This window comes from Pteropus medius, unplaced genomic scaffold (assembly GCF_902729225.1).
Source record: "Pteropus medius unplaced genomic scaffold, Ma_sr-lr_union100, whole genome shotgun sequence".
In the NCBI taxonomy this organism is placed as follows: Eukaryota; Metazoa; Chordata; class Mammalia; order Chiroptera; family Pteropodidae; genus Pteropus; species Pteropus medius.
The window spans coordinates 13,618,486-13,642,440 of NW_024349803.1; the positions used below are offsets into that span (position 1 = coordinate 13,618,486).

A 23,955-nucleotide genomic window follows, 5' to 3' on the forward strand; every position below is an offset into this window, starting at 1 on the left:
AAGCAAGGCTCTGAGGTAGAGTGGCTCGTCGAGTCCCGTGATTGGGAAGTGGCCGAGCCGGAGTTTAGCGCGAGCTGCTTGCAGATCCCACTCTGGGAACTATCTACCCAACAGTTCTTGCCTGATGACCTACAGTGCACCAGGCTCTGGGCACACAGCGGTGAACGAGATAGGTCCATGTCCCCATGGAGGTGCTATTCTAGCGGAGGAGGAGAGCATCAACAAGGAGGCAAGGGCATGGGTAAGACATTTTCATGCAGTGCCAAGAACTTGGACAAAACAGACTCAGAAGCCCACTAGAGATGTCCAGTGGTGAGCTGGCCCATTGACAGGGCCGCTTCTGGTCCAGCCGATGGTCGCTGAAAGGAATGTGAGCCAAAAATAACCGACCTTCCAGTTTTTCAAGAGCACCTAGAAATCTTGACTTTCTCTGAAATCTGATATTTCAGTGTTGGCCACAAATTTGGATCATGAAGACAAACAAGTTGTGTCCCAGACTGCTTGCTTATGAGTTGGTCACCTTTGCTGTCATCTCTTTTATCCTGCAGATGGAGAAACAGAGGGGCGGGGAGGCCTGCTAGCTCTGGTCCCCCAGCTCATCTGTGTTCCGTTATGTGAGGGTAAACCCTTGAAAGGCATATTCTCCTTCTTGGCTGGGACTCATGATGCCCTTGCCCTCAAGGCCAAACTACTAGGGAGAATGAGGACTTAGGGACCCAAGGAGGTACAGAAAGAAGGGGCTACACCCTGGCTGGTGACAAATGTCCTCCAGAGTGGGGTCCAAGGAGGGGTGGGCTAAGAGTAACCATGAACAGCTCCTGGGCGCTTAGGAATTTCACCACCTTGGGGCCTCCCATTGCCAAACCCAACAGGAAGTCAGAGGACAAGAGATCCTGGATAATACAGGGGTCAGAGCAAGCCAGAGAATGGATAGAGATGGGTGGACAAACAGATTAACTGGCTTTCTTACATAATCCTTGCCAGTGCAAGTTATTTTTTGTGCTATAGAGATATGACTAGTTAATGAATTGCAAGTATAATTCACAAACATCCATTTTCTATACTTTGATGGAAACGCCATTATCAAATATTGTTTCCATTTCAGCTGAAACCCCATTCCTCATTTGTTTCATGTTTATCCATTCTTTACACAGGAACAGGCACTTCCTGTGCACCAGGCACTGAGCTGAAGCACAAGTGGAATGGGAGCTATCATTTTCTATGCAAATCTGAAATTTGGAAATAGTATCTGTTCGTTTCTAGAAAATTCAGGCAGGTGTTATTTGGAAGGTGCCTTAGAACTGCCTGGAGTGTGTCATATTTTGTGGAGACGATGCCAGGGCTGGCTTCATGTTTACCTGCCTGCCAGGTGTCAGATGAGACATGACATTTGAGGACGACAAACATGGGGCCCCAGTGCTTCTGTTCAGCAGTTGCCTGAGGAGTGGGACCTGTCAATTTCTGAATCATTAGGTCCCTCATCACCTAGATGGAGGTCTGAATCACTCAGGATGTTGTCAGATCAGTGGACAGATGAGAGGATGGCAAGTCCTCTGCCAAAGGCCTGGGTGAGTCAGAGCCAGACTGTAGGTGAGAAGGGAGAAGTTGGGTTGAAGTCTCAGAGGCTGTCCTTGACTAACCGTGCATTGGGTTCTGTTTTGTCCCCCGTAGAAAACGAGGAAGAGATGGCCACCAAGGAGAAGCTGCAGTGTCTAAAAGACTTCCACAAGGACATCCTGAAGCCATCTCCGGGAAAGAGCCCGGGCACGAGGCCTGAGGATGAGGCTGAGGGGAAGCCCCCGCAGAGGGAGAAGTGGTCCAGCAAGATCGACTTTTTGCTCTCCGTGGCTGGCGGTTTTGTTGGCTTGGGCAACGTCTGGCGTTTTCCGTACCTCTGCTACAAAAATGGTGGAGGTGAGTCTAGGCTGGGCAGAATGAGGCATTGGAGAAGGGTAGGGCCAGAGTGTGGGGTGGCCTCTCGTCTCCTGCTTTCCCTAGTCCTCACCTTGACCTCCCTCCGTCAGCCTGCTGCGTCGCCACCCTAGCCCCTCCCCGCCCCCTCCCACCTCAGAGGCAGGAGAGGAGCATAACCGGGAATCAGGTGGTGTTCTCTCTTACTGTGTTACCTTGAGCCAGATCCCTTACCTTCTCTTTATCCTTCAGTTTGCCATCTCTGAAGAGGGGCGACGAGGCCAGGCCCATGCCTCCCAAACCTCAGACACCCACAGGCTCCCTTCATGAATTCCCTCGTGTCTTCATGCCTCTTGACTCCACCTTACTTTGTCTTTCCTAACATTTGCTTCGGCTTGCCTAACTTAAAGCAAGTGTAGTTCAAAAACAAGCTTTGTTTTCCCCCACAAATGGGAAACCAGTATCATTTGCCACAATGAAAAGGTATTCAGGAAAAAAATACGGTGAAGAGATTTTTTATTTTTCTTTTTTATTTAAGAAGTTTTTTCAGTTTTATTCATATAATTGATGTATCACCTCGTATTAGTTTCAGGTGTACAGCATAATGATTTGACGTATGTATATCTTGCTAAAAGATCACCACGATTTAAGTTTAGTTAACATATATCACCTCGCAGGTAACACATTTTTTTTCTTGTCATGAAAACTTTAAAAAATTCCTTTCTTAGCAACTTTCAAACATAATAGTATCATGAACTGTAGTCACCATGCTGTATACTCCACTCCCAGAATTTATTTATCTAATAACTGGAAGTTTGTACTTTTGACCACTTTCACCCATTGAAGATATTTTTTAAATGTAAGGTTTCTATTTGTCTGGTTGGTTCATTTGTTGGTTGGTTCGGGTTTTGGGGTTTGGGTTTTTTTTAACGTGCTGAAGGCTCTGAGCTAGAATCCTCTGCTATGGGAGGCGTTCGGGTCGGGCAGCACGTGCTAGGGACTTCCTTGCTGTGCTGTAAGAGGGGCTGGAGGAGAACTGGGTAGGGAGAACTGCCCATAACTGAGGGCTTATCTGTCAGCAGAAAAGGGCATACTGCATATCACCAACGTTAGGAGAAACACCTTTCAGGAAATTCTGCCTTAGAGCCTGTTTTCTTAACCTTTTGAGGTCTCAGGCACCTTCAAGATGCCGATGACTGTCCTAGACATTCCGCAGAGCAAAGCACGTACACATAGACCCAAGCTGTCCACAGTTTCAAGGGGTTTATGGGCCCACTAAAGCCATTAGGAACCAGGTGGGAACCCTTGGCCAGATACTTTGTTTCTCACTCCTCCCCTGGCACCCACCCCCAGCTAGAGATGCCCCTCTTTTGCATCTCATCACTGCACCCTTCCTAGCTAGTTCTTCTCAGCTTCCTGCCCCAAGCAGGCCTGGGGACAGGTAGGTGAAGGCTTCAACGAGGTGAGTCTTAAGTGCTAAGCAGTCTTTGTTCAGGTGGACAGTGTGGGGCAGACAGGCAGGCTGTCGGCACAGCTTAACCAAAGGCTCAGAGGCCGAAAGCCTCTGGTAGATTTGAAGGTGAGCAGGCACACTGCAAAGGCGATGCCAGCTGGACACATGGTTAGGGCCTAGAAAATTTTCAACCAGGTCCAAGAATTTGGCCTTTACCCATCTTGTCCCTCACTCATTTTCTTTGATTCCATTGGCTGGGAGGGCTTGGGAATAAGCAGCACCTGCAGCCTCCACTCCTGTGACAGCCACAGCCTGACCCTCACCCCACTCTGCTCTCTTCACAGGTGCATTTCTCATACCATATTTTATTTTCCTATTTGGAGGTGGCCTGCCTGTGTTTTTCCTAGAGGTAATCATAGGCCAGTACACCTCTGAAGGGGGCATCACCTGCTGGGAAAAGATCTGCCCCTTGTTTTCTGGTAAGTATGGGACAAAGATCACCCGGGGCCTGGTGTTCATTGGTTCAGCAAATTTTTACTGAGCACCTGCCAGTTACATTGACACCTCATGCAAGTTACTTGGCACTCTCTCTGCCTGACAAAACATAGCAGCCAGCAAATGATACATGTGATGCTGCTGCTCATAGTAACTTGTTCAATACATACTAGCTGTTCCCACCTCTCTGGGTAGTTGAAGGATAGAGAAGCTAGCATCTGCTTCACAGTATAGTGCAGAAGATAAGCACTCAAATTTAAGAGACTTTCTTTCTGGACTTGAATCCCCATTCCTCTTCTTGCTAACTCTTGTGACTTTGGGAAAGTCATTTAATCTCTTTGCACCTGTATTTCCTCATCTATAAAATGGAAACAATATGCTTACTTCACAGAGTTACTATGAAGACAAAATGACGTAGTCATGTCAAAGTGCTTTGTATACATAGGAAGCCCAAAATTAATAGTAGCTTTCTTTATTATTATTATAACGTTTAGTTCTATGTCTAGTACCTAGTATGTGTTCATAAGATAATACTGTTATGATTATAATTGGCAAGGAAGGGAGGATGTGTGTCTATTTATTCAGTCATCCACATTTATCTATCCATCCATCCAATCTTTCTTTATTATTTAGGCTATCTATCCATTCATCTATCCGTCCATCCATCATCCATCTATCTACCCATCAACTCATTCATCCATCCATTAATCTTCCAACCAATCACCAGCCATTCATCCATCCAACAAATCAAATGTCCATTCATCAATCCAACATCAGTCCTACCCATTCAGCTATCTATCGGTCCATCTAACCATTCATCTCACCATTTATCCATCTACTCATCCATTCATTGATCTGTCCCTCTCCATGCATATTTTTATCCATCCAACCATCCCATCTATCTAACAATCCATTCTTTCACCTATCCATCCATCCATCCATCCATCCATCCATCCATCCATCCATCCATCCATCCAGTCATCCATTCATCCTACAAATATTTGTTGGTCACTGTTAAAGGGCCTCCTCTGGCCTCAGGCCATGGGATGCCATTTTTTTCCATTTGAGTGTGTGGACATGGTGGGTCTGGCCTCCCTCCTGATGCTTATCTCGCTTGCCCACACCCGCAGGCATTGGCTATGCCTCCATCGTGATCGTGTCCCTCCTGAATATATACTACATCATCATCTTGGCCTGGGCCACATACTACCTGTTCCAGTCTTTCCAGTCGGAGCTGCCCTGGGCGCACTGCAACCACACTTGGAACACACCCTATTGCTTGGAGGACACTATGCGCAAGAATAAGAGCCTGTGGTTAACCCTCAACACCAGCAACTTTACCTCCCCTGTCATCGAGTTCTGGGAGTAAGGCTGGCCTCACTAACGAAGTAGGGAGGGTGTGGGCGGGGGCAGAGAGGACAACCCACTTCCTCATCTCCAACAGGGATGTCGGAGTCACTGTCCTGGGGTAGGGTAAGGGTGGGGGGAAGGTAGGAGCAGATTTGGAGTTAAATCTATGCCATCTATGCCTTTGGTCTCAGACAGGCCTGGAATCGAATCCCAGTACTGCCATTTTATTGGCTATTTAACCTTCGGCAAGTCTCTGCCCCGTTCTGAGCCTCAGTTTCTTTAACTGTCAGAGGGGAATGAATCACTCCTATACCCATGGGATCTCTATGAGAATTATTTCCCAAAGGCAAGTATATGTACTTATATTGTCTGAAAATGATATAGTTTCTTAATGTATTGTAGAACAAATATAGTTAGCACGTCAAACCTGTTATTGCACAGAGAAAAATGCATATATGAAGCTGAAGTAGTTACTCAACTGAAAAGGTGAGTAGATAGAGTGAAAATGTGTCAGTTAGCTTTTGCTATGTAACAACCATCCCCAAACTCAGTGGCTTTAAGCAATAACCATTTCTTTAGCTCAAGGTTCTGCTAATTGGCAGTTTGGGCTGAGCTTGGCTGGGCAGTTCTTCTGGTCTTCGCTGAGCTCCCTCATAAAAAGGTCAGCTGTAGGGCATCAAGGCAGCTCTTCTAACGATTGGCTGGCTACTGGATGAGGTGCCAGGCTCCATATGGTCTCATCACCCAGCAAGCTAGCCTAGGCTTATTTACAGATAGCTTGACATTTCAAAACAACAAAGGGGAAAGTCCCACTGCAGGAGCACTTTCAAGCCTCTATTTGCATCATTTTTGTTAATATCCCATTGGCCAAAGAAAGCCACAAGACTAACCCAGACTGAGGAGGTGGGAAAAGAGGTTCTGTCTCTTTATGAGAGGAGTGGAGAATTATGGGCATTTTTACAGTTTGCCACAATATAGTCAATAACTACAGGAGTCTACACATAGAACAAACAAGAAATGTGGAGGGGCTTGAAGTTTGGGTACCTCTTAGCTGATATATGGGGACATCCTTCTAATATGATGCTTGGAGGTCAATCAAAAATATATTAATGCATTGTTTTCCTTGTTCTTCATGAGCTATTAAATGTGGGGCTCAGCACTTGGGTGTGGCCCCCTTGATCTGGAAATAACTGAGATAGGGCCTTGCATGGATCTTGAGAACCAGGGCCAGGGAATGCTGTTAAGGAAGCCGATAGCCGCTAATCATCATGAGATGATACTCCCTCTCTTTTGTGTGTGGCTTTGCTGTTTCCAAGATGTCTCCTCCCCGCCTCTTAGAACCTGGCCCAGGAACAAGCCCACAGAAGAGAGAATTGCCTGCTTGTTGGTCCCAGCCATGCTCTGGGGCTGGAGCTGGGAAATCATAGGCAAGGTTAGTCAGCCCTCACTCTGGTGGTGCATGTCCCTGTCATGACACGTGGATCTTTCAGTATATGCTCCCAGGTCCCTGGGGCTACTTAGACTGGGCCTGGGCCTCTTTATGTGTATATATTTTCCACTTGCAGACAAAGAAGGCATTACAAGCACATTCGCCACTCCCTCAGCTCCCCACCCTCTGAAGAGCTGAGTTTACAGACAAAGACATCCGGACACTTCATTCTTCTTGTTTGAATGGGTCCTGAGACCATAGCCCTGTTCGCTCTCTGCTGTTCCTGGCACAGCCTAGTCACCCAGAACCTGCCCAATCCAGGACACTGGCACTCAACCAGCCACTCAGACGTACCTGCTGGGGCCTTGTTGCCTTGGGTTTGGATTGACTGCCTGGGTTTGAACCCTTGCTCTGCCACTTCTAACCCAGGCAGGTGCCTTCACCTCTCTGGGCCTCAATGTCCTCACCTGTACCTGGAGAGATCATAGCATTGCCCTCCCAGGGTTGTAAAGCTACCCTAAGTTAAGGTAATTGTGCATGGCCAACCCTGAGAACCTGCGTGATAAATATGGACCATTGTTATTTATTTAGTGTCCTCATAGTGGATAAATCTGCTCCCCAGGGGCATTTGGAACTTTAAGTGATAAGGCCTTCAAAAGGACTAAGAATGGCCCCCTCTCATATGCCCATATGGTCCCCCCTATTGCGAAGGAGCTGGCCTCTTTGTTTGTCTCCCTGCCATCATAGGTCTGAGGGCTCTTGAGGGGGAAGCTCAGGTGAGGGATGAGGTCCTCAGGGTGTCTAGTCCTCACCCATGCTTCTCCCCTGCCTGTCCTCCAGACTGAGCCCTATATTAGGGGATTCTAGGTCTCCTGCCTGCCAGAATCTCCATTCTGAGCGCCCCAGCTCCCTTTCCTGGCCCAGACTGACATTCAGATAGTGTTTATCTTTGCAAATTTCCGGGCCCGGCAGGCACCTTCCCAAGCCTTACATGATCCAGATGGACTTGCTCCATCTGAAGAGTGCTGGCCCTCTGCCTGACGCTCGCTTCCCATTCCAGCCTTCGCACTGCCTCCTCCTGGGTTTTAGCAGAGCTTTGTGAGACCACCTGAACATCCACAAATAACTTGCCTTCTTTCTAGAACCCTGTGGAGGACTGGGGTCCACAGAGGAGGAGCCTGGAAAGTGGGCTTAGGCAAGAGGACCAGGCCTGCCACCTATGTGAGCAGAGAGACTGAGGCCAATGAGCTGGGCCAGGGGCTTCAGGTCAGTGCAGCCCCGGGCCAGGCTGTGGGTGAGAAGGGCCCAACCGCCTGCCTTCAAGAGCCTTCCCTTCTCTTGGGCATGAAAGAGGGAAAAGGAAGAGAAATAATAAGGATGACTGACTCACACGAGCATTGTGCCAGGGTCTTGCCTCCAGTCTTTCATTTCATCTTTGCAGAGCCCCTTTAAATAGGGAAAATATCTAGGAATCATATGTAGGGAATCACAGGTCCAATTTACAGGTCCTCTTGGCTGTCCCTTTAAAGTATATCCAGAGCCTGATTGATTACTCCCCACCACTGCAACCCCCCCCCCCTCTCCCCTGCTCCTTGGGACCTCCATCATAACTCTCCCAGACCCCAGCACTGGCCTCTCACTGCTCTCCCTGTCTTACCCTTGCATCTCTGCAACCAATTGTGAATCCAAACATGTCATTTCTCAGCTTAGAATCCTCTCCTGGCTTTTCCCATGCTGTGATCTTACGCAGCCAGAGAGGATTTTAAGTGTTTTAGTACAGTAAGTGCTCACTGAGAGCTGATTCTTATTAATTTCATGTCTGCATCCACTTGACTGTGTAGCATGGAGCAGCAAGTCACTGGCTCTCTCTGGCCTTGTTTCCCCGTCTACAGATGGAGGAGCCATATGAGCTGGGCTTTGAGGGATGAGTAAGAGCTCACTAGGCTGAAAGGAAGAGAGAAAAGACATTCTGGGCAGAAGGAACATCCCATGCATCCTGAAAGCATGAGTATTTGGGAACAACAAGTCATTGGTTTGGCCAGAGCATAGGACATACGGGGCCAGGGAGAAGGATCAAGGCCTCAAATATTAGGCTAAGTTTGAGCTTTGTTCTCCTGAAGGGGAACCATAGAAGTACACAAGAAGGGGAGTGACATGATTAGATCTGTTTTCTGGATGCTGCTCATGGAACAACACACTGGTGAGAGAGAGGCTGGGACATGTATTAAGCACTAACTGTACACAGGGCCTCAGAGGGCTCAGCCGTCAGTGGGTCTGGGTTCCCTCGCAGTGAAACTTAGCTTATATGATTTTACATGGAAATAGCCACCAGCTTCGCAGCCATTAGCTCCAGAGTTTCCACTGAGAAAGGCTCCCTGTGGCATTATTGAGGTATCACAGCTACAGAGCGGTAAGGATCTCTCAAAGGCTGGAGTCCAGGCCCCTTGAAGGAAATCCCAAACCCAGCCATGGTTTCCCTTCACTTCTCTTACTTGCACCAGATACGTGGGTCCCTGAGCTGTCTTTTCCTTCGGCAAATGATGCTGATGGGTGCTCAAGAGCTCCCTGGAATCAAGATAACGAGGCACCGTGGGAGCTGAGACTTTCACTTGGCCCTGGACGGGAAAAGACCTCGTTGATCACCCCTGTCCCGCTCATTTCACGAGAGGAGATTACAGTAGAGAGCAGCGAGTGATGCTCCTATCCCTCAGAGTGGGGAGACTGACCCTGGCTCCTCCATGTCCCAGCTGCATGACCTCGAGACAGCCACCTCATCTTTCCAAACCTCAGAGATAGCATGATCCCAACACATTAGAGCCTGGCTCGAGTGTTAAAAAGCTAAGACAGGGCCACTGTGCATGGCTTATTAGGTAGGACACTGAGGAACAGAGAGGTTAAGTGACTTGCCCGAGATTACATAAGCAGCTAGACATAGCAAAGTTCCCAGCCCTGACCTCAGACACTGGACGCCACCTCCAGAGTCTGTGTCCCCACCAACTGTAAGTCCAGGGCAAGTCCATGGTCACAGGTAACATCGTACCATGTGTATGTGACCCTACTCTCAGGTTATGCATGGGGTCTTCTCTTGGCCTGGATCCCCCATGCCCATCCCGTCTACAATGCTAAAGTGCCATTCTCAATGGGGACCGGTGAGATGCCCTTTACCAGGTCCCCATGAAAGCCACCTGGGCCCCGGAGACAATCATTACATCCTAGCTTTATAATTTAAGTTGCTCTCTGATGAGGAAGCAGAACTGCTGCCCCTGGTCAACTTTGTCCTGCTCTGGGGTCACCTCTGTCCCGAGGGTCCTACTTCACCCCCAGCCCTGGAAGACAGGCAAGGCCAGATCTGGCCAAATGCCCTCCATCAGGCTGGAGCCATGCTTTCCTCCTCAGTTCCTCTAGAGCCCCCTGGGAGCTCAGCACGTATCATTAGACTTTATTAGAATCAAAGAAATGAGTCATATTTGCAAACAAGCCCCACTCAGCCAATCTTCCCCTGCAGCTGTCGGAAGGGGGAGGCGGGGGAGAAAGGCTTGTGCGGCCCATGCTCAGGGCGGACGGGCTCTTTTATAATTGTTGCTTCTACCAGTCTCCAGGGAAGAGCCATCGCCAATAAATGGCTGGCCGACAGTCAAAAGGAAACGATTTGGCCCACTCGGAGGACGTATTTACATCTCTGAGTGCTGGCTGGACGGCAGCGGGGTGGCCGACTGAAAACAGACGTCCAGGCAATTCTTTTTTGGATCCCACCCTGGAATGAATCATTACTGTTCTTGGACAAGAATGCAGCTCACCTCTGCATCTCCTCTGTCTGTAAGAGAGATGCAGGGAAGTTTGGGATGCTGGAGGCCCTTGGGCAGTGTAGGGCAGTGTAGGACCCGGCACATGGGTGGCTGGTCCCCAAGGTGGTATCGGAAAAAAGAAACCAGGCCCAGGCCCAGAGTTGATTTTTATCTAGGTAATTTTAGGTGAATTCCCGAACCTCTCTGAGCCTCAGTTTCCCCATCAACCAAATGGGTATAATTGATTTACTCAACTAATGTCTATTGAGCACCTACTATGTGCCAGGCACTGCTCTGGATCCAGCAATGATCAAGAGAGCCACGGGTCCTGCCTCCTTGGAGATGTCATTTTAGTAGAACAAATGGACTTTAAATAGATAACACGAATAAAATTATAATAGAAAAACGATGATAAGTGATGGAAAATAAAGCCAGGGCAGAGGAAGGTGAGTGACCAGGGATGCTTTTTATATAGGCTGCCCTGGTGAAGTGGCTTTTGAACAGAGACCTAAAGGAGAGGTGGCATGTCATGTAATGAGTAGCTGAGGGAACAGTCAGTTCCAAGATCCTGAAGCAGGAGCCTGTTCCACCTATTCTGGGAACATTCCAGAAGCCACCATGGCTAAAGGAGGAAGTGAAAGGGCCATATGGGAGATGAGGTTCGAGATGGGACGACCCACTGTACATACAGCTTGTCCTGGACATATCTTATTTACACCTGTGGTCCTGGCATCATTATTAATAGGCACCACCCTCATTCTTTAAGGTCTCTGAATCTGAGTGATAGAGTATTTTGTCACATATTCGGGGAGGCAAAAAGGAGTAGGGCCAATCAAAAGGGCCTTGTTGGCCAGGTATGCGGGAGCCATGGGAGGATGTAGAGCAGAGAAGGGGGTGATCTGACATGGGTATTCACAGATTAATGAGAACAGAGTGGGGACAGAAAGACCAGTGAGGAGGCTGCTGAAATAACCCTGGGAAGCAGCGGGGGCCCAGGTAGTGGTGGTGGCAGTCCTGGGGAGATGTGGCCAGATTTGGGGTAACTTGTGCAGTTTCCTGGCACCGATGAGTGGTAGTACATCGTGGCAGTGCCTTTGGGGCACAGCACTCCCATGTGGCGCAGGGGGAAAGCCCAGTAGATTCTAGACTGCTGAGGCCATGGGGGCCAAGGGACTTGTGGAAGGTCCTTCAAAATGGGTCCCCTCAAAAAGGGATTCAGATGGACCCACACACTCTGGCCTCCACAGCTACCCTTGTGATGTCCTTGGAAAGAATGTCGGTCATTTTGGCCCCAAGCCCACATCAGGCTTTGTTATGACAACCCTGATTGATGAGACATATTCATTCCATTCCTAGAATGTCAGCATGGCCCCTTACGAACATTTTCTAGAATTTAAAATAATGTGTATAAAGGTGATATGTACACATTAAAAACATTTGATAATGAAAAAATGAGTCCCCCTCCCCTGCATCCCCACCACCGAGTCCCCCTCCCCTTCCTTCGGCAGCGAAAACCAACGTCTTGTATGCCCTGCCAAAAATAGTCTGTGCATGTTCAAGCACAGTGTGCATCCATCCCTTTTTACACAATAGGGAGCATGCCATTTGCGCTGTTCCTTGCCTTGCTTTGTTCATCTATTTATCTCCAGGATGGATTTCCTTTATCAGTATGCAGGGAGCTTTCCCGCTTCGCATTTCACTGTGTCTTCTCCGTGCCTACTTAGCCCCTATTGATGGCCATTTGGGTGGTTTCCAGTCTTTTGCTCCTACAGAGAGCGTTGTGGGGTAGTCCCTGCCTTTGACCATGCATGCGAGTGTAATTGTAGGGGGGAATGGAATTGTTAGGTCAAAGAAAACGTGCCTTAAAATGTCACTGGAGATGTTGCAAGGAGATGGCCACCAGTAACAGAGAAGCAAATTATGACTCAGTTTCCTTGTTGTGGCTTCCATCACTGGTCAGTTGCCCAGGCCAAGCCAATGTGACAGCCTCTCATCTGTAGTGGGCACCACTGGTTTGCCCAGCACGATGGTGGTAGAAGGCAGAAAAATGTCAGTGAACTGACTGCAGGCTTGGTGCTGTCAGAAACCCCGCCCCGGGGTTTTAAGCTTCTTGGCCAACTTGTCCTTAAGAAGGAAAGAAAGATTGTCTGATGACTGGGTACCTCCTCAGCATTAGCTGAGAACCTACTGTGTGCCTGCCTGTGAGATTCTTGTCCTTGGGATGTCTAGAGTCTGATAGACAAGCCAGATGTGTCACCCAATGGTGATACCCAGTGTGAGAGGACAGCCAGGGACTCTACAGTTAGTCATCTGTGGAGCATCAGGGAAAGCTTCTCTGGAAGCACAAGGACGTGTACTTGGCATTGGAGAGGGTGCGAAGGTGTGGAGGTGGAAAAGTGCCGTCCGTGACACTGCCCATTCACAAGGAAGCTTTGGGCCGCTGCCCAGCATGCTCTAGTCCGTCACTGAAGGCGCCGAGCTCTAGAAGCTGCACAGGGAAGGGCTTTTTGTTCTAGAGCTGGTGCAGCCGCCAGATCCACATGCTTGGCAGGGCCTCAGCCAGGATGCAGTTGGCTGCCAGCCCTGCCTTATGGGGATGTCCGTGTCCCCCTGCCCCAAGGCTCTAGGTGACCCTGGCCTGGGCCCGTAGCAGGGACTGGAGACAGTCTTTTTAAGGTTTAGGCTGTATTTTCTCTGTGAATCAGAGAAGCAGTTAGGTGGAGTCCAGAAGGCACTGGCTTTTGGACTAAGATGGGCCTGGATGTAGAGTGGCAGCTCTGTCTTCTGCTGTCTGTGCATCTGTGGGTAGTTTGGTCCTTCAAGCTTCATTTTCCCCATCTGTAAAATGGGACAAACAACTACTAGTCCTTGGATCGGATGAGATAAGTTGAAAAACATCGTTGGTGTCATCATGAGCACACATCGTCCTAGGTGCCAGTGGGGAGCCCATTGATGTTGGGGTGACCAGCAAGAAAAGACTGAGGTTTGTTAGTGGAAATATTTCATGGATCTAGAGTGACATGCAAACTTGCTGTTCACTCCAGTTGAGTCCTTTCATTCATTCATTCGGCAGGTATATCTTGAGGTCCTACTATGTGCCATGTGATGTTCTAGGTACTAGGAGCACAGTAATGAACAAAAGAAAGGCCTTGCTTGAATGCCAGTGAGATAGGAATCTTGGATTGAGTCAAGGTCCTCATGTCGAAGCTTCTCTGGAAAAAAAAAAAAAAAAAAAAAGGAGAAGCAATGGAAAAGTTTCCTGACCCAGTGGGCATTCTGAGTCCCAGAGCCCTGACCATGGGTAACGCCCCACAACTGGCTGAGAGCTCGGGATGGTCTGGGAGCCTTTCCCAGCAGCATCCTGGGCTGTTCATGTTTTACAGACGAGAAAACTGAAGCATGAGTCACACTCTTCTCTCTGTCTATTCTGCTCTGCTCAAGAGTGTGGCCTTCAGATAGGGAGCGGACTTTCGTTAGAAGGAAATCCAGCTTCTCCCAGGGGAGCATGAGCACCTTGTTTCCCATGGTCTGCAGCCTGGTGATTCGGTGGGCAGGTGACCCTGATGGACTAGTGGGCAGGGTCAATGTCCCTTTGCTCAGTGTGGCTGCCGCTTGGTCATGGCCACGTCAAGCAGAGCCCTGGGACAATGGGACCTGTTTCTGGGCATTAAGTTGCATGGTCTTCTCGGCCGTCAGCACCCCATGCTGCCTTACCCTGACATCTGCCCCTCAGGAGTGTGTCTGTGAGTAGGTGCTTGTATGCGTCGGCAAGGTTTTCGGACTGCTATGCCCTGTGATGTTGGGCAGGGTTGGTGGCTGCCTCGTGCTGATTGTTCTTCAGTCTACCTGCCCTCCTTCTGAGACCTTCACAGCCCTAGAAGGGAAGAGGGGAACCAGCACTGCTTAGGTGCCAGGAGCTGCTCTGGGCCTCTCTTGTGATGATGTTAGCATCACAAGGCTAACATCTCAGGGCTTCTTGAGGGCTGGCTACAACCCCAGACCCTGTACTTAGTGTGGGTTTTCTCCTAACAACAAATCAGTGTAAGGAGGTGGTGGGTGTTCTACCACCACAGACAGAACACTGCCCCCTTGAGGCTTACATTTTAGTGAGAGATCCAGATAAGAAATGGTTGGCTAAAATAAAAGCGGCATGGGACATTTTAGGGGGACGGTAGCTATTCTCATTTCATAGATGAGGGGACTAAGGTCGGGGGGCGGGGGTTGGGTAACTAGCCCAAAGTCAGTGATTACACGGCGGAGCCAGGTTTGAACCCAGTGAAGAAGGGTCTGCTGAGAATCGGTCACATGGGAATCAGTACCCATTTTACAGATGAGGAAACTGAGGCTTAGGGGTTTATTTAACTTGTCTGAGGCCAAGCTGGGTTGAACTCAGGTTTGCCTGATTTAGGAGTCCGAATTCATCCCCTGGTTGACCTCCCTACAACTCTGTGACAGGGGTTAGCTATTTCCTGAGACCAATGGAAATTCTAGGGCCTGGAGAGGACAGGTGATGTGTGCAAATGCAGCACCTGAGCCAGGATTTGAACCATAGCCTGTCGGAGTCCAGGTCTCCATTCCCCCTGCCCAGGGGTTGGGTCCCGCTGACATGTGGCTCTGCTTGATTCAAGGCGCAATGTGCTGAGCTTGTCTTCTGGAATCGACAACCCCGGCTCGCTGAAGTGGGACCTCGCTCTCTGCCTTCTTTTCGTCTGGCTTGTCTGTTTCTTCTGCATCTGGAAGGGCGTCAAGTCCACAGGCAAAGTGAGTTGTTCGTCTGTCCTTCTCCTGCCTTATGGCAATTGGCCCCCTCAGCCAAGAGTACTTCTTGCCCCGTGAGCCTCTCTGCCAAAACCGGCCCTGACCTAGGAGTGGGTGTGGGCTGCTCGACCCCATCTTCCGAAAGCAAGTAAAGCCTTGGTTTGTAGCATTTCCCAATTTTATGGTGTAAAGACTCCCACCATGTCTGATTTCAAGTTCTTGATGGTTTAACAACCAGCTCGCAAAATTCCTGAAAATTGAACAGTCACCTCCCTCGAGCCTGTGCAAGTTGCCGCACACCCCTGGTCCCCATGTCGAGGTGTCGGTAGTAGTGCAGATGCTAGCAGATAACTAATGTTGGGGTTATAACAGATAAGTTAAGCTGGTCATGAGTGTTTTGGCAACTCTGTTGTTAATTACCAGCTCTTAACAGACAACATGGACCCTTGCTTTGCAAAGTATGCCCTGACCAGCAGCATCAGGACCTCTAGGGGCTTGTCAGACATGCAGACCCGTGGGCCTGCTCTGGCCCTACAGAATCAGAACCTGCATTTGAACGGGAGCCCAAGATAATCCAAATGCACTTTGAAGTTTGAGAAGCACTGACGTGAATTTTTGCTGCTAAGTCAGATTCACTGAATTATCTTACCACTAACATTTTAGCTGGTAACTAGGATGTTCCTTATTAAGGAAAGCTTTCACTGATGATTAAGTCATTTGCTCATAACCAAGATGTTAGTTGTTAACCAAAGTGTTAGCTGTGACTGAAATATTTGCTCCCGATTAATATGTTATAGGATGACTAGGATGTTAGCTATTAACACACGCAGTAGCTGATAATTAAAATGTTAGCTTATAATTAAGGATTTAGGCATACACTGGTATATATTGGCAGGAAGAAAAATTTTAGCCTATAACTAAAATGGTCTGTGTTAACAATTAGAGCTGAATAATTACCTGGAAACCAAGACACTGACTCTGATAGCATGGCCCCTCTGATGACAAGCTCAGTGCAGAGGAGTCTGTCATAGTCAGCAGTGTGGGCCTGAACCCAAGGCCTAAGCCATAGTGAAGGCATTGGCTTGACCTGCCTTCACAAGTCCTTCTCTCATTTCCCCTGTCATTCGCATCTTGATAGAGGAAAAAATCTAAGATTAAAAAGCCACCAAAGGTCAGAAGCATACATTAAAATGGCATTTGAGGTATAGCAGTGGGTGGTGGCAAAGTCATTTGGAGAAGACGCCTTGAGTGCACCAGACTTTAGAATTAAGGACCATGTTCTCCCGGGTGAAGAGCCCCTTAGGCAAGATCGCGGATCTGAACAGATCCCAGCAGTTACTCTGGGCATCTGCTGGGCAGTATCTGGATGCCTCGGTTGCAGAGGCAGAATGGGTGCCTGTGAGAGCACCACACTCTCTTCCTGTTTCTCAGGGCATAACCACCCCGTGACCCTAAAACCCAATCCGGAAAGGAAGCAGGCCAGGCTTCAGAAATCTTCACATACATATTCCTCGCTTACCTCATTCCCCCAGAACTGGCAGGAAGAGGGTAGCTCGAGTTATTCCCACAGCTCCCTGGAGCTCATCCATCTGTGGTATCCCATTTCATTACCACCTCTCTTTAAATGAGGGAACTGAGCTGGGAGAGGTGAAGTGACCTGTCCGAGGTCAGTTCCTCACCTCTGAGCCTCAGTTTCCTCATCTCGAAAATGGGCAGTAGTCGGGTTGAATGAGTGTGTTAGGCACCCGGCACAACCTGTGGCACAGACTGTGCAGTAAACACCAATCCCTTCCTCACCTTGCCTCCGTTCCCCCACATAGAGGTCAGTCTCTCAGGAAGTTTCTGTGGAGCACTGGTGCCGAGCAATGCTAAAGACATGATCGTTTACTTACGTAGTCGTATGTTTTGAGCCTCTTTATCTGCCAGGTACTGTTGTAGGAATGAGGCTGGGGGGCATGCAGGAGCCAACAAAACAGACAAAAATCCCTGTGGTCCAAGAGCTTGACAGATCATCAGTTGTAACAAGGGGAATGTGTAAAATATGTAGAAGTAAGATAGTGACACGAGCTAGGGGAAAGGATAATGCAGCAAAGGAGAACAGGGAATATTGGGTGCAATGTGAAATAAGGTGGCCAGGCAAGGTTCACCAAGGTGACTCCGGGCAAAGATCTCAAGGAAGTGGTGGGGCAAGCCATGTGGGTATTTGGAGGAGAAAGAATTCCAGGGAGAGAGAACAGCTCATGCAAAGGCCCTGAGTTGTGTCTGACCCAGACCCCTGAGGAGCCTCCAGTCTGATGGAGGAGGCTGACGTCTACCAAGAACAATGAGCAAAATCTGGGACACAATGGAGCGGGCAGGAGAATAGAATCAGCACAAAAAGCAGAGAGTTCCAGGCTACGACTGTAGCCAACTGAAGACGTGACTTGCCAAAGGTCCCTCTAGTCTGCTCCTAGAGACATCATCTCTTCCAGCGGCATTGGGCCCCTGAGGGGCAAGCGTGATTCCCAGAACAATAGCAGGGCCTGGGCCAGCCCCAAGAAGCCAAGACAAACACGGTTAGGCTCACGCTCCACTGGCCTGCCCGCCTGCCCGCCTGCCCGCCTGCCCGCCTGCCCAGCCACCACCAGCCATGGCTTCCAGCCCTAGCCACAGATCAGATTTGTAACCACCATGGTCCAGGAAGATGACAAAAGTCCAGACCCCCACCCAGGATGTACCATCCTGTGGACCCATAGAGGACGTAGCACAGACATGTCCCGAGGCTGTGCCTCTCCATCGCCAGCCTCCAGGACAGCTCTTCTATCCAGAGCTTAGAAGTAAAGCAGGGGTGGCAATCAGAGCGAGATCTGGTTTTGGGTCTCTGATCTGTCCCACCACAAGCTACATGACTTTGGGTAAGTCTCTTTCCCTCTCCGAGCTTTATTTTCCCCTTGTGTGAAATGAGCTAGTTATGCCATTCCTCGCCGCCCCCCCCCCCCCCCCCCCCCTCAGCCGTCCACACACAGTGGGATGTGGGTTGGATCCTCAGGGCCTGCTTAGGTACTGGGCACTGACCCATAGCCCCACCTGCCCAGGCCTTCGCCCCTGAAGGAAGCTCAGGGCAGCCGGAAACTAGCCCATTTCCCTCCCGCCTGTGGGCTACCTTCTCCCCACTGTCCCCAGAGGATGAGGAAGAGTTGTCCTTGGAAGTTTCCAGGGCAATTGGGCCACAGGGCATTTGGGTCGAGGGCTCAGAGGAGCCACAGAGGTTTGCCAGGAAGAGTGGAAAACTACCACGTCCCGTGGCAAGGCCTGCTGGGCCACCGCCAGAGGCCTACTGGCGGCGGCTGGCACCAGCGTCTCCTGCAAGGATCCCGGGGGAGTCACGGAAAGGTTGAGAGAATGGCTCTCAGGGGCTTGTCCTCGGAGCAGCAAATTCTGCACAACAAGGGTGGCTTTGCAAAGAGGCAGCGGAAGGGAGGCCGTGACCATGTGGAGGTGTCCTATTCTGATGTGGGGAAGAAAACCATAACACACACGACACACCGGATCCCGAAACTAGCCAGCCTAGATCAGATCCCACCTCTGCCACCGACTAGATCTGTAACCCCAGACAGCTGATGTCACCTCTCGGAGCCTCAGTTTCCTCATCTAGAAAATGCAGGTAACAATAGCACCTACCTCTTCCAGTTGGGGAGTATTAAATGAATTAACACATGTAAAGCTCTTCGGTAGTGCCTGGCACACAGTAAGTGCTACATAAGTGCTTGATAAACAAATTAAATACAGGAAAACAAGGGAAGCCACCCCCCCATCCCCTGGTGGTGTCCTGTGTCCCTGACACAAAGCCCTCTGGCCACAGCCTGATCGTCCAGCCCAGTGGGGCCCAGCCAGCTTTGAAGTAGCTGCTCTCTAGGGATGGCCTGCTGTCAGCGGCTATTGTTCAGCAGCCCTGGGTGTGGCCCACAGCAGGGTCCAGAGGTGGGAACTGGTCAGGGAGCCTGTGCGCAGGAAGGGAGGAGTAGCCTGTGGGGCACTTGGTTTTCTTCTTTCCCCCGTTTTGGGGCTTCCTGCCCTGCCCCCAACCTCCACGTCTGCCTCTTGTCCTTGGGAAATGGTGAGGGTTCTTGCCTCAGGAGAAGAAAATTAGGGTGGCCGGGGACACTTGAGTCTCAGAGGAGGATGCGGCAGAGGCAGGAGTAGGACCCAGCACCTGAGGATCGTCAGGAGAGTGCTCCTGCTAGGCTTTGTTGAGGGCTCACTGTGTTCCCAGCATTGAGCATTTCCTCCCAAGCTGCCTAGCTGGGAGGTGGCAGAGGTGGGGAAGGGAACCCCAAGCTGGGCGACCCCCAGTTGATCCTCTTGGCCACTCCGCCCCCTGATTCCCCTTCCCGAGGGAACCTCCGAGCTCATCTGGTCCGAGCCTCCTACTTCAGAAATGGGGAAGTAAAGTGCAGAGAAGGACAATACTTTGCCCAAGGTATTGCAATAAGCCAGCCCTGCGCCCACGCAGACTTCAGCCTTCCTCTGGTCTTTGGGGAGATGCAATAAACTGCTGGATGTGGAAGGGCTTTTTACTGCTCTGTGGGTGTTATCTGAAGGCAGGCTCTGGGGCGTGTCCCCGCTCTGCCCCTTAAGTGCTATGTGACCTGTGTGGGTAAGCAGTGGGCTCTCTCTGGACCTCAGCTTCCCTGCCTTCAAGATGCGGATAGTAATAACACCTGCCTCAAAGTGTTAGGGCAGGACCAACTGCATACAGAAGTTACCGCACTTGGAATAGCACCAGACACACAGTAAGCGCTCAGTAAATGCTGGTTGGTGGTTTTGACTGAGGGCAGCTGAGCCAGGCAGGCCCTGAGAGCTTCCTCTTTGCCTTTTCCCAAAACCTCTTTCTAGTTGTTTTTACACAAAGGGATGGTGACTACCCGAGAATTCTGCTCCATCGAGGGTTCCTGTGCCAGCCAAGCGATGTCCGTGGTTCTCTCACCCTCTCTTAGTGTCTGCTACCTCCCTGCACCCCAGCAGTGCCCTGTGACACCCTGGTGCTGCCTCCTCCCCCCAACACCATGGGCACATTCATCCTGCTCTCAGTCTCAGTTTCCTCACCTAAAAAATGGGCGCATTGGTTGTGCGGTGGTTTTTCCCTACTCCCTTGGTCTCCCAGGCCGTCAGAGAGAGCTAAGGGCTCTGTGAGCCCGTCTTAGGGCTCTGGGTGCTGATTCTGCATTTTGCAGATGATCTGGCTAAGTTTCTAAGCCCCGCCGAGCCTCAGTTCCCCTCTGTCGACAAGCAGCCAATGTACCAATTTTGGGGGCATGGTGAACACAGCATGGGTTTGTGCCTGGGAAATCCTTGCTCAGCCAGTGCGCCCTGCTAGAAATATCAGGGTTTCACCATCCATTCAGCTATGCACCGTCGAGCTCCTTGTAGGCATAACCCCCACCTGGAATCTCTTCATGGTGAAGAAAAAGATGGGAAAATCCATCCACAGGAATTGAAGCCATGGGAAGTTTGGAGACCAGTGCTTTCAGGAGAGGAGAAGCAGAGAAAGTAGGGCAGGCCCTTGAGGATGGGAAGGCCCAGCCCGGGTCATCTCTGGTGCTCACCTTGTGTTGACCTTGGTCTGCGAGGGATGTGTCATGTGACCCAGAGAAGGCCTTGGGCCTCCCATAGCTCCAAGGAAGTGGAGACCTTCCCCATCCCGGCTGTGAGGGGCTTTAGAGGCTTCGTTTCCTTCCCAGAAGTTCCTGTGTGCTTCCTACAAAACCACAATGTCAACGATAGGCCCCGTTTTTGAGAAGCAAGTGCCAGGCAGGTACTGTTTCGATGGGGTTAGAGGTATCATCCTGTTGAAGCCCCTCCTCATCTCTTGATGAAGGCCTTCTTTATCTTATCTCCATTTCCCACATGAGGCAACAGGCCCAGAGAGGTTAAGCTTAATGCCCAAAGTCACACTGCAAGCGAGGGGATAGAGCTGGGATTGGAACCCACACTGATCTAATTTTTAACCATGAGTCGTAGTAATAGTTGATATGTTGGCTAATAGGAACTAAGTGCCATGTGCCAACCACTGGACCAGGCCTTTTCATACACACTTGATAGTTTACTCTCTCATTTTGTACTTTCCATCTCTACCCACTAGAATGTCAGTTCCATAAGCGCAGGGATTTGTTTTCTGTCTTGTCCGCCACTTTATTTCTAGGGCCCAGATATTTAGTAAATATTTATAGGATTTTTTTTCACTGATTCTCAGTAAATCTATGAGGTGGAGGTACTTATATCCAGGTTACAGATGAGGCAACTATGGCCCAGAGCAGTTAAGCCACATGCCCAAGGTCACACAGCAAGCGAAACAGCAGGCTCGGCCACAGAACCCCCACTAGCCTTGGAAAAGATGCTCGAATTTAACAGCAGCAAGTGATCCACAGTCTCCCCCGAATCCCTCTCATCCTTCACAGGTCGTCTACTTCACGGCCACTTTCCCGTTTGCTATGCTCCTGGTGCTGCTGGTTCGTGGACTGACGCTGCCTGGTGCAGGCGCAGGCATCAAGTTTTATCTGTACCCTGACATCAGCCGCCTCGAGGACCCACAGGTACTTCAGGGCACAGCCTGTCCTCCCTCCTGCTCAGGGCTGTGGTTTTTGGGTGCACAAATCTAGCTGAGCATCAGCCCCGAGTACTTTTCCACTGGGCTGTGGCAGATCATTCACGGTGCTCATGGGCTGTTCCAGCTGTGTGTGTATCTTTTCATGTCGAAGACTCCTGAGGCAGGCCAATTATAGTCTAATTTCGGCACCGCGCCAGGGAAGAGAGAGAAGTCTTTCTGAACTAGTCTCTTCTCAGAGCTGGCCTCTGCCCGCAGCAGCTGAGAGGGCTGCATCGTGGGGGTGAGAGAGCTGCTGGCTTCCTTAGCCGAGGATGGAATTCAGAGTTAGTGACCTCTTGGCAGGTCAAGGGACCGATACCGAACATCCACCTCTTGGCGCTCAGCCACATGACTGCAGAGGGTCGAAGAAAACCCTGGGAGATGTTATTGGCCCGTTGAAGGATTTTTTTTTTTGTCCCCAGGATCCTCAGCCTTCGGGTTGCTCCTTTGGGTCTCTTCTTCACTGTCTTCTCCCCCTCAGTAGGAGGTAGGTGGGAGGGGGCTTGGACAGATCAGAGGACCACTGAGATGGCAGCTTTGTGGCCATCGGGACCTGCCTGATAAAGGTGTGCCGGAGAGCAGTTTTGCCTGCATAAGCCATTACGGAATTCTTTCTACTCCAGCTCAGGGTCCCCAGACAGTAACAATTACAGTAATGACAGCAGCCTTGACTTACAGGCTTACCTTTGGAACCGAGCTAAATCTTTATTCTCTGAACCTGCAACATTGCTCTGTGGGGCAGAGCCATGGATCCCATTTTACAGATGTGGAAACTTAGGCTCTAGGAGTCGTATTTACTTGCGCACTGTGATTCCGTGGTTGGAATCGAGATCCATCTGCTTCAAAAGTCCAGCCTCTCAACCTCGTGGCTGAGTAGTCAGTCACCTTCTGGGGTTCCTTACAGCTCGGTGTTGTCTTGAAAGGCACCTTGGTTTTCAGCACAGGCACTCCAATTGCAGTCGAGAATCTGCACATTTCGAGGTGCAGTCCTTGATGGCCAGGTGGCCAGGAACTCGCACTACCTCCTCTAGGAAACCAGCTCTAACGCCCCCTTCTCTCTCTTTCCTTGCCGCCTGCCCCCACCCCCAATAGGTATGGATTGATGCTGGGACCCAGATATTCTTCTCCTATGCCATCTGCCTGGGGGCCATGACCTCACTGGGGAGCTACAACAAGTACAAGTACAACTCGTACAGGCAAGTGTCGCACCAGCGGGCCTGGTGGACCTTAGAAATGATGATGATGTTTAAAGAAAAAAGAGAAGAAGTAGGGAGCGTGGCTTCCTTGTGTTGTGAATTAACTTGCTCCCTGACATATGTGTAACTTAGGGACTGTATGCTGCTGGGATGCCTGAACAGTGGTACCAGTTTTGTGTCTGGCTTCGCAATTTTTTCCATCCTGGGCTTCATGGCACAAGAGCAAGGGGTGGACATTGCTGATGTGGCTGAGTCAGGTATGGTGGTATTGGTGGCAGTGGTGGTGGGCACTGCCACCTAGTGTGTAAGCCGAGTACTGCAGGCATGAAGCCAGACCCCCCCCAGGGGCTTTGGATGGGGGGGGACGAGCCTGGTTTCCAAAATGGACCCCCCCCACCAAGATGTCCCCCAAGTATTAAAGAGTACAAAAGCTAAATTTGGAACACTTTCATTGCAATTCGGCCCAAGGGGCGGCAGAAACATGGGTTTGGTTATGTTGGGGGAATATTTAGCTACTTTGGTATGGTCTTCCCTCCTTCCCCTCCTTCCTCAGCAAACTCATGGTTTCCAAAACAGAAAACCACTTTTCTAACTCAGGCTCAAGTCAGCCACCAATCGGCATTCCATCACCACCTTCTCAGCTTTGGTTTCTGTATTTTGCACTTTGCTCCCAGCGCGCTCCCTCTAAGCAAACCCATTCATTCACTCCACTGATGTTTATTGATTCATTGAGTCTCTACCCTGTGTCAGGCACCACCGTAGGCTCGGGGGCGGGGAGAGACAGTGGGCATGAAAGGCCGCCCTCTAGGACGGTGACAGGTCTGATCTGGGGGTAGGTTGTGGGGACACCGTCACCCTCTCGGCGTGGGCCCTGTTGGCAGGGTACTCCTCCCCAGGACACCCGGGAGTGGAGAAAAGAGTCTTTAGAATCACGGGCTCTGCAAAGCCTGGGA

The 23,955-nt window shown here is 50.2% G+C and overlaps 1 protein-coding gene across 3 annotated transcripts in view; it reads left to right on the forward strand.

The window, feature by feature from the left end:
* SLC6A6 (solute carrier family 6 member 6) overlaps positions 1 to 23,955 on the forward strand; it is an 82,479-nt gene that overhangs the window by 38,596 nt on the left and 19,928 nt on the right. For all 3 annotated transcript variants that reach the window (XM_039837359.1, XM_039837358.1, XM_039837360.1), the window contains 7 exons: positions 1,672 to 1,914; positions 3,709 to 3,843; positions 4,990 to 5,224; positions 15,052 to 15,184; positions 21,619 to 21,753; positions 22,899 to 23,002; positions 23,135 to 23,259. In XM_039837359.1, the coding sequence (XP_039693293.1) occupies positions 1,686 to 1,914; positions 3,709 to 3,843; positions 4,990 to 5,224; positions 15,052 to 15,184; positions 21,619 to 21,753; positions 22,899 to 23,002; positions 23,135 to 23,259 (1,096 nt within the window). In that variant the 5' untranslated portion in view covers positions 1,672 to 1,685. The remainder of the gene's footprint in view (positions 1 to 1,671; positions 1,915 to 3,708; positions 3,844 to 4,989; positions 5,225 to 15,051; positions 15,185 to 21,618; positions 21,754 to 22,898; positions 23,003 to 23,134; positions 23,260 to 23,955) is intronic.